Source organism: Lycium ferocissimum, chromosome 7 (assembly GCF_029784015.1).
Source record: "Lycium ferocissimum isolate CSIRO_LF1 chromosome 7, AGI_CSIRO_Lferr_CH_V1, whole genome shotgun sequence".
In the NCBI taxonomy this organism is placed as follows: Eukaryota; Viridiplantae; Streptophyta; class Magnoliopsida; order Solanales; family Solanaceae; genus Lycium; species Lycium ferocissimum.
The window spans coordinates 14,797,579-14,807,740 of NC_081348.1; the positions used below are offsets into that span (position 1 = coordinate 14,797,579).

The window sequence follows — 10,162 nt, forward strand, 5'->3', positions numbered from 1 at the left end:
ATAGAACACGAAAAGTCAAAAGTGAACAAGTAAAAGGTGGAGGAAATAAAATGGTTTGAGAATTAAATTTGAAGTATATACGTCTATACATGAGAAGAGAATAAATATTAAGTACTATAACATATGTCTACGTGGGATATAAAAATAGCTGGTTAAACTGTACAATTTATATAACTTATGGTACAAACATTCATTGAGTGTATAATTTTAAAGCCCATGGTACAACCATGGTAAGCTATGTTCGTCCCTTTACCACATTTATATATAATAGAAATCTAATCGATTTGGTTCAGACTTTGGTTTGGATCATTATTTACCAAATCATGAACACTCCCTTTGAGAATGCCCCGGACCAATTAACCAGTCCTGAACAGATAGGGGGTGAAAAAATGCCTCCGGTCATGAATGCGCATTCTCCAGACCGGACAATAGATCCCGGATTGAAAAATAAGAATGTCCGGATCTGGGGGTTGTGGGTGGGGGGGGGGGGTGCTGATGAGAATTTACCACATCGGTGACGGACGAGAATCCTGAGCTCCTTAGAAGGCTTCGGAATCTTCCTCCCTTGAGTACCTTTTGAAGTGTGAATTAGGGCAATGCCTAATTTGACACCAAAACATATTGATTTTCAACAATCACATTATTTAGGAAGAAAAAAAAAAATCAACTATAAATCACTTAAGCACTAATTACCACGTATCAATAATCTTCAGTTGTGAGAGCTTGGAGTTTATAGCACAGATGCATGCGCTATACCCATTTGAGATGCTTTGTTTTTCCACACATTATAGTATGGTACTTTTGGGGAAAAAGTTCAACTGACTTAAATGGGTCATTTGCACTTTTGTCTCCATTTTGTGCTGGTCTTTAATACCCTTGAAAGACCATTTGTTAACTTAACCCGTCCATTTTGGTAACATTTTTTTGCGCGGATTGTCCTTCTTTTGGGGTGGTCTTTAAATTTTGCCCCTCATATTTGTGGTCTTTAAATTATGCCCCTCATATTGCTGGTCTTTAATTTTTGCCCTTCGCATTGCAACTTTGAGCGTTCACGCAGAAATCATGAGGTTCTGAGTTCGAACCCCCGCTCAAGCATAAATTAAAAAAAAAAATTGCAAGGCAAGGTTTGGGTCGCGTGTATGCCGGACCCGGCATACTTGTTACAGGAAATCAACAAATTTTCATGCCTAACGATGACATACCCATGCCCTACGGTAGATTCTATATAAGTATGTGGCCCGCATAACTTTGGTAATTCCTTCACAAGTTTATGTCAAAGTGGGGCATACTTTTAATTGGGTTAACTTTTATGCCTAGACCCGCATAAACTTGTGAAGGAATTAAAAGTTATGCCGGACCCGGCATACTTATGCCAAGTCTCACGATAAGGCATAAGTTGTCGAACTTAGTCCCAAGATAACTTTGTAATTCCTTCAAGTTTACGCCGTGGGGGCATACTTTTTAATGGGCAAACTTTTATAAGTGGATCTCAGATAAACTTGTGAAGGAATTATCAAAGTTATGTTTAATACTTATTGCCAAGTCCGCCCATAAGGCATAAGTATGCGGTCCCGCATAACTTTGGTAATTCCTTCACAAGTGTATGCCAAATGGGGTATAGCGAAATTTAAAACTCCGTCTTGCGAATTTTTTAAATTTTGACCGCGTGTGGTTCGAACCTGAAACCCATGAGTTTTACCCGAAGGGCAAAATTTAAAGATTTCAAATATGAGGGGCAAAATTTAAAGACCACCCCAAAAGAAGGGCAATTCGAATTGCCCTTTTGGTAACACTACGCACGCAGAAAATGACGCGTGGCATCCCCAAAAGAGTAGGTCTTTAAATTTTTATCCCTGCTAAACAAAATCAATAAAAATGACCTTAACTTGAAAAAAAAAATTAGTTGAGAACTTTTGTTATCCATCAGGCATAAGTTCTAACTTTTAACTATAAGGCAGAACTTGTGGTCAATTGAGCAGTTCACTGTTTGGAAATATTCTGAACTCCTGTCTTATATGCAAGAATTTGAAGTTATGCCTTATGGGAACAAAAACTTCCACATATTATCGATTGGACATAAGTTCTAGCTCTGGCCTATAGGCTATGAGACATTACTTATGGCCAATTAAGCAGGTTCATTAAACTAACTTACATCTATAACTTACGGCCGATAGGCGATAAAAGCTTTGCCCAACCAATTTTCTAAAGGAGAGGCTACTTTTTAAAAAGTTAATTAAGCAGGGCTAAAATATCAAGACATCCCTTCTGAAGGCTAGTCGTATATTTGAGTCCAACTACTTATGGTGCGAAAATTGGGCAAACGTGAGCCTCTCTTTCTCCCACGTTCTTTAAAGTCAGTTGTGCATCGAAAATACCCTGGTAAAACAAAACAACCTCAGTTGTTTCCCTCCAACTATGGCGATGAGCAAAGCTAAAACCCTACCTGAAGAAATCATAATTGACATACTCTACCTCCTCCCTGTAAAGTCCATTGGACTGTGGAGGTGTGTATCAAAGCAGTGGAACAATTTTCTCTCAGACCCACAATTCATCAAATCACACTTCAACCTTCATGCCCATAAACAAGAAGAGAAACTCATTCTTGTCAATTGGTTTCGCCAACTTCACACTATCACTTTTGACCACTATGAAATCTATAATGAAATCGATGGTATTTCAAGAAAGCTTAATTTTGACCAGCTTTCAGATAACTGGGTTACTGTAGCTGGTTCTTGTAATGGTTTAGTCTTGGTTGTTGATAGGGAAAATATTATATTTTTAATCAACCCCACAACCTTAAAGTACCATAAAGTTCCAGTCTCTGATTTGTCTCTTCCTCTTCGAGGTAGTAATAACAGACGTAGCTGTAACATGTATGGCTTAGGTTATGATGTTGTTAGTGATGATTATAAGGTGGTTAATCTTTCTTATTACGATACGGAAAATTATGAATATTGGGCTGACAGTTTTGTGGATATGTACTCTGTGAGGAAGGGTGTTTGGAAGAGACTTGAGACTCCTTATGATCATTCACTTACTGACCTTGCTTCTGGGGTTTTGATTAATGGGGCTTTGCATTGGTTGGCTCGTAGAAAAACTGAATATTCAACTCTAATTGCTGCTTTTGATTTAACTGATGAGAAATTCTTTGAGCTACCAGGACCTCTTGATCTTAGTAATAATTGCTTTATGTGTAATCTTGCGGCTATTAGAGGGTGTCTTTCTATATGCACTAGTATATCCCGAGACAATGACACAATTACATTTTGGATGATGAAAGAGTATGGGGTTAAGGAGTCTTGGACCAAATTTAAGATTACAGAACCGAATGTAGATAGGTCTCTTAGTACACTATTGTGCTCCATTACTGATGATGATGTTTTATTCGATATTGATGAAGAATTGGTTGTCTACGATATGAAAGAGAATCAGCGTATGGATCTCATGGTTGATGTAAAGCATATGGGTGAAGTTCAAACTTTTATCGATAGTCTTATCTCTCCTTCCTTTGTACAGGAAACTGAGGGTTAATGTATTGCTTGATGTACAAGATGATGCTGTATACAGGTATTACGGGAATATGTTCCTCTGTATTATCCGCCTTTATCGTCTTTGTCCTTTAGATTATTCAAAAGCAGCTGTATTTTCTTTTATCCAGGAAATATATGCTCCAATTTCGGTAAGTAACTATTGTACCAGTACTATCAAGGATGCACCGTTAGCCGATTAAGTTGCCTTTCTAAGGAGTATTGCTGTTTTTCTTATTTTTCTCAAGCTGCTATCATGTTACAAAATATAGTCTATGAACCTGTAGCCTAAAGTGTAAAAATTCAGACTGTTCTCGTGCTTGCACAGGAATTAATCTGCTTCCTCTTAGATCAAGTTGCTCCTTGTTCATCTTTCGCTGCATGAGGCCTCCAGAAATAAGGCGTTCTTTTGCATTAGCTTCTTCATGTCTTGGTTCACTGTCATTCTAACTTTATAAAGAATTGAGAATTCGTAGTTTTGTTAATTCTTTGAATTGAAATGGCATCGATAGATATTCAGTTTCTTACAACGAAAACAATGTAAAAAACTAGAGTCAACTTTTGGATGTGGGAACTTTGTTAACTAGAGTCAACTTTTAGATGTGGGAACTTTGTTGACTGTAGTATGTCCTAATTTTCCACAAGGGACGTGATGGATAGAATACTTGGATGTGAGAATTTTTTATCATAATGTTGTGTACATACAGCATTTTTGTCTTTTGTTCATTGCTTTTGACATTATATTGTACTTCATATCATGTTAGATATTAGGACATATTTGTCTACAGAAGAATTGAGTCAAGTCATTGCTTCTTGGTACTGTCATTAATTAAATTACTCTTACCTTATCGAAAAAGAAAAAAAGAATTGAGTCAATCCATTCATCTGTTTACCCAGGTATAAGTCCTTCAGAATCTTGCCATTACATACTAGAATGGGTTCAGTTATGTTGAGACAAATGCTGAATTCACAGACACGTCGCAAAAGATTGAAATGAACAAAAAATACCGCAATATTTGAGGTCAGATAATGCAATATATATTACAACTCATGAGCTGAAAGGAAGTACCTGAATTAGAAACTTCAGAGACTGACATGAACTGGAACTAAAGACATCAAAAACAGAGGTGAAGCTGGCACTTGCTTAATACAATATCAAGTTCTTTTCACTTGTCTTTGGAAAGGATGCCCTCATTATCGTCCTAGCAACTGGCATTAGTCCTATAATAGCAATCTGTAGGTGATGTGTTCTAACCAAGATTTGCGACTTCTGTTGCTTTTTTTTTTTTTTGATAACTGTGGTGCTTGGTCCAGCTAGTGCACCTCGAGCTACCTTCCACCAATACAGCTAGTGCCCTAGTGTTTTTGCCTCCGTTGGGTATTTAACCTGATACCTCATGGTTCTCAACCCACTTCATTCACCACTAGACCACATCCTTGGATGCCCACTTTTCTTTGCCATTTAATCCATCCCTAACAGCAATCTTGGAATTCCTTCCTATGGAGAACTGATATTACAGATTGCTTCCCCATATTAAGTCACTTTTCTATTTCATCAAAGTAAGGCCAGGTGAACTTTGGTACTGGCCTACAGGGTAATCTATCGTCCTGATAGAGTTTTGTCATGGTAGTTCTTCCTTCTTGTAGAAAATATACAGTGTTAATTTGTATTATGTGAAAAGGATTAATTCAGCACTATAGAATGCAGGTGTTTTAAGAAAGGAACTTATGGATGTGCATAACGCTTTTAAGCAAATTTTCTACTTGTTGATTGTCCTCTTTTTTCGTATGGATTTGCTTAGGAAAAGATAGAGCCATAGATGGAGTGAGAGAGAATCAGAGAGAAATTAAAGGCTATACTAGAATTCAACTGCCTTTGCCGGTAAAACTTTCACCAAATTATAGTTGAAGAAGACATAATCTGCACAATAGATTTCTAACTTAATTGCAACTTCAGGGACAAAAAATTGCGTTGTTATTGGTGAACCACTTGACTTGCTTATGATGGAATTTTTCAGTAAACAATGATGCATATTATTTTGCTACTAATTATTCTACCTTAAAAAAATGATTTCCAACTTAAGATCAATCTTCACATGCCAGTTAAATGAGATCACGTGACTTCTTAACCCAACACTATACCACCTTATCTTTTGTTTGGTTACTAATCGTGGGATAAGTTATCCCAGGATTAAAAATAAAGGCTGGGATAACTTATACCCATCGAGGGTGGGATAAGAATTCGAGATAACTTATCCCATGATAAAACAAAGAAATTGACTAAAATAAATTTCGGCGCTCTCAAAACCCTTTTTCTACTACATAAGGTGGAGGGTATTTTTGTAAACAAATAACTTTTTCTTAAAAGTTGAACGACGTTACTTTTAATACAACAAACCAAACAATCAATAAGAAATAATATCGTGATAACTAATCCCAACATAAATAATCTCAGTATAACTTATCCCAACATAATTAATCTCATCATAATTTGTGTTCAAACCAAATGACCCCTAACTCCACCTATCAAAGCCTACTCAAAGCATAACTATCATCCTCCTCCTATTAGTTATAACAGTAAAGAAAACTTTAAGTTAGATGAATTTCATTATAGTGAAGCAAGACAAACATTATTGTTGTATATAACAATCCTTGCATCCAGAAGGAATTCACCAACTTCCACGGGTTCTTGTGTATGAACTGGCCATATTGGCCTTTTCTTGCTCTTTCGTTTCGTATCAGTAAACAAGCTGATGCTGCTGTCTCTAGCTCGTGCTTCCAAGTCCATTCAATGCCATTCTCCCTAAGACCAATACCAACTGTTACTCTTTATTTGTTCATTTCAGAGCCACCGTTGCTTTCACATTAAAATTAGGGAGTATGAAAAGGGACTTGAACCATTCTTCATGCTGGGGGAGCAAAATGTAATAGTACAACCCAATCCAGGAAAGGCATTGAAACTCAATTTTAAAACTCACGTTCTGCAGGAATTAGGGGTTTTGACTGATTAGTGATGTAAATCTGAAGAGGGAAAAAGAAAGGGGAAAAAAAGAACATAGAAAGAGGAACCTACAATAGAATTTCGCCGTTTAAAAATGGATGAAAAGAGAAGGCATGTCACATGAGAAGTAATGATCTTCCCAAAAAATGGATTAAAAAGCACCCTTGGGTGTGGCCTAATGGTCAATGAAGTGGGTTGAGAATCATGAGATCTCAGATTCAAATTCTAGAAGAGATAAAACTTATTGGCGATTTCTTCCTATTTGTTCTACCCACCGTGACAGAGTACCTTGTATCCGTTATCGAGGTGGCAGAAAATCTTTGTATCTCGCTATTTTGATAAGTGTTTCAAAAAAGCACTTTTGATGAGAAACAGTTTGTGTTTGACTAATTCATTTGAAAGTTCTTTTGATAAACAGATTGTGTTTGACTAATCTTTTTTAAATAGTACTTTTGTGCCAAATTACAAAAAAGTAGAAGTATCAATGAACGTTTATTGTTAAGATTATTTCATAGAGAGAAATTAGTTTAAATATCTATTATGAAAGACTTTTTTTTTAAAAAATTGTACTTTTATTTAATTAAAATGAAAAGGTACATAATAAAATTTTCAAAAAACAATATAATACATAGATTAATGAAAGAAATATATCAAATATTGGTATAATATTAACATGATGATTTAAATATACTAAAAACATCAAGAAATAATAAATTATATGAAGTGCATGCTTAAAGAATCAAAATGAAATGAGTTTCTATACGTAGTAACCAAACTGGTTGTTTTGTAATTAAAATTTAATGAATAACGAGGGATATACTTGGTAAATATGTATTTATGGTAAGGGTATTTTTGTCTTGGGAGAAATAATTTTCTGCTTTTGCTTTTCTCAATAAGTAGAAATTTTTACTTTCTTCCCAACCGCAAAAAAATTCTTTTGCTGCTCCTCAAAAACACTTTTTCTTTATTGGCCAAACACTTCAAATCTAAGAAAAAGGTGCTTTTGGAGAAAAAAAAAAATTGTTTCTAGCCTAAAATAAGTTTGGCCAAACAGGCTCTTAGTCGAGGTGGCCCGGACACCATGGTTATAAAAAAAAATGGTGAAAAAATTAAGGCATTATACATAAACAGGCCCTCCAACTTAGCTCGAGCTAACAAGTATGACCTCCAACTTTAAGAAATAAGACAAGTAGGCACCTCAACTTGCCTAAAGTTGAACACCCATACACACGCGTCCTACATTGCAATTCGCGTGAGATACACCCGAAAACATGCGAGTTAAGGCTCAAATCTGCTGTCCCCTGACGGTAAAAAGCTGGGAATTGACTAATATACCCTTAATGAAGCCCTCCTATATTTATCCCCAATTCTCAATCAAATTTCCACATTATTCTCTTGTTCTTAATGCTCCAACATCCATTTCTTCACCTTCTTCAAGATTTTCTGCCTATTTGTAACTGGAAATGGCATCTCGTTTCTTGTGTCCTGAAAGCTTCAACACTGATCTTGAACAATTTCCAGCCAAATCGAAGAGATTAATGGAGTGATTTTTGGGTTTCAATCGATCAATTTGGGGCTTGGGGCTTAGGTTTTTCCATCCTTAGTGTTTTTTAACAAAATGAATGGGTTGAAAGAGTTTTACACCTTAAATTTTACCGAATTTCCATTTTTTATGTCTAATAATCTACGTGTAAATTAGTTGGCAGCCTCTGATTGCGTCACTAATCCACGTAGGAGCGATGGCACTTCACGCATGTGACCTGCCGGAAATTTGTGTATGCGTGTCCAACTTCAGGCAAGTTGAGTTGCTTACTTGTGCACTATCAAAGTTGGAGATAATACTTGCCAGCTCGAGCCAAGTTGGAGGGCTTGTTTATGTATTTGTTTAATTTTTGGAAAAATTAAAGACATTTTCCATTCAGTGAAATATTATAAGGATGTAATTAGAGTTGTAGTGAAACTATAAGGATGATTTGTTAAAAAGCTCCAATGCAACATAAAGCCAAATTGATACTGTACTATTTGATGTTTGCACATGAATTTATATGCTTCCATGGACATGTTCTGGTGCTTCTATTGAACGGAATGTTGTGTTTGTGCAGAGGCCTGAATCTCTATGTATTTTATATATCCAAGGGTGTTACTATTTCATTATGATGTTATGAAGTGTTACGATTTCAAATCTGCAGAAAGATCATCATGATAGGAGGAGGAGAGTTTTCGAGGAAGACACTTGCATTTGCCCTTTGTATCTGGTGAAGTACACAAAAGCAGTAGTGCAGCAATGTCTGGAGAAAAGTTCCCTTTTTAGCAGACCCTCATAGTTGAGATTTAGTTTGTTGACACTGTTTATATCAGTTGACTTTCCGAACATTAGATAAGTAGATGATCTGAAAGCAGCAGCATTGTCCTTTGTATCGCAGTACCAAAATTTCTAAGTTTGATATGTTTTAGTTTATCAGAAATAACTGTCTAATTCTCTTCTCTCTGTTACTGGCTGGAAAATATTACAACCTACGCATTACCTGGTGTGATGATGTCACTAGAACAGGGTTGATCAACTAAAGATGGCACAATTGTACAAGTTAAAAATTAACCTGCAATAGGCTACCTTGAATCTTGGATAGTACTTGATGCCAATGGCTAGGATTTTAGTACATTAAATGATGGAATGATGGCACAAGATTAATATTTTATCTGTATTGACAGGAAAAGAAAAAATTATTGATCTTCATGGCAGATAACTGGGGCTGGTTCTATCTTCACTATCCCCTCCCACATTAATCTTTCTACTGATCTTTGTTTCATTTATACAGTGACGTTGTTTGATCTTTACCAATACGAAAGATTTAGTTATGATATATAGAAAATAAATTCAAAATAAATCTTAACCGTTAAAATATAAAAGGACACGTGGCAGCCATTTAAGGTTGTAGCGATAGTTACTCGTAACTAATGGAGCAGAGCTTCAGCCTATAAATATTATTACCACAAAGAGAAATACTTATTAATGCAGAATGTGAATCAAACTTCGGCAAGCCCGGATCTCCATTACATAATTTTTTATTTTTCATTTTTCTTCTGAATTTTGTTCCTTGGCTCTTATTTTTTACCTTAACAATTTGCAGAAAATTAAACGGATGCAATTTTCACTAGTCACTCTCTCAAATGTAACGTGCATCTCCTTAAACTCATTTACTAACTACAATTAAACCAATTTAATTTATATAAATCATTCTCATTACGTACTTTACTACATAAACAACATTCTTATATGCCCAACAAATCAGCGTTGAAGAAATTTTTCTTCAGACTCATGCAATTTGGCATCAATTGCAATAAGTTTTTACCACTCTCATTCCTCCTCCTCCAATTCTTTCCACTATTCTCCGCCCAAGTTTTATGTCAACAACCAACTGAATGATCAATACACAAATATTTATAATTTATTTTTAACCATAAGTTTAAAAGATATTTCTTTTTTTCTTAAATTCAGTATTGAATTAAACAATATTACATCAATTGAGACAAAGGAAGCAAGAAAACTATGATTCGAAAGAGAGCTTTCTTTTTCATTAACAAGGATAGATAACTAGATGATGGAATAAAGCAAAGAAAGAGCTTCTTTTTTTTT

At 35.5% G+C, this 10,162-nt stretch overlaps 1 protein-coding gene across 3 annotated transcripts; it reads left to right on the forward strand.

Moving 5' to 3' along the window:
• Positions 1-2,309: 2,309 nt before the first annotated feature.
• Positions 2,310-9,004, forward strand: LOC132063466 (F-box/kelch-repeat protein At3g06240-like). Of its 3 annotated transcripts, none has more exons than XM_059456014.1 (2): positions 2,310-3,567; positions 4,425-5,445. In XM_059456014.1, the coding sequence occupies exon 1, from the start codon at positions 2,416-2,418 to the stop codon at positions 3,529-3,531; it is 1,116 nt and encodes a 371-aa protein (XP_059311997.1). In that variant the 5' UTR covers positions 2,310-2,415; the 3' UTR covers positions 3,532-3,567; positions 4,425-5,445. The 3 variants fall into 3 exon arrangements, with proteins under 3 accessions (XP_059311997.1, XP_059311996.1, XP_059311995.1); XM_059456013.1 differs by lacking the exon at positions 4,425-5,445 and adding an exon at positions 3,659-3,882; XM_059456012.1 differs by lacking the exon at positions 4,425-5,445 and adding an exon at positions 8,631-9,004 and having other exon boundaries at positions 2,311-3,567.
• The last annotated feature ends 1,158 nt before the right edge of the window (positions 9,005-10,162 follow it).

What these genes read in the sequence shown, in the direction of transcription:
- LOC132063466 (XM_059456014.1), top strand. Translation starts at nt 2,416, where the DNA reads ATGGCGATGAGCAAAGCTAAAACCCTACCTGAAGAAATCATAATTGAC.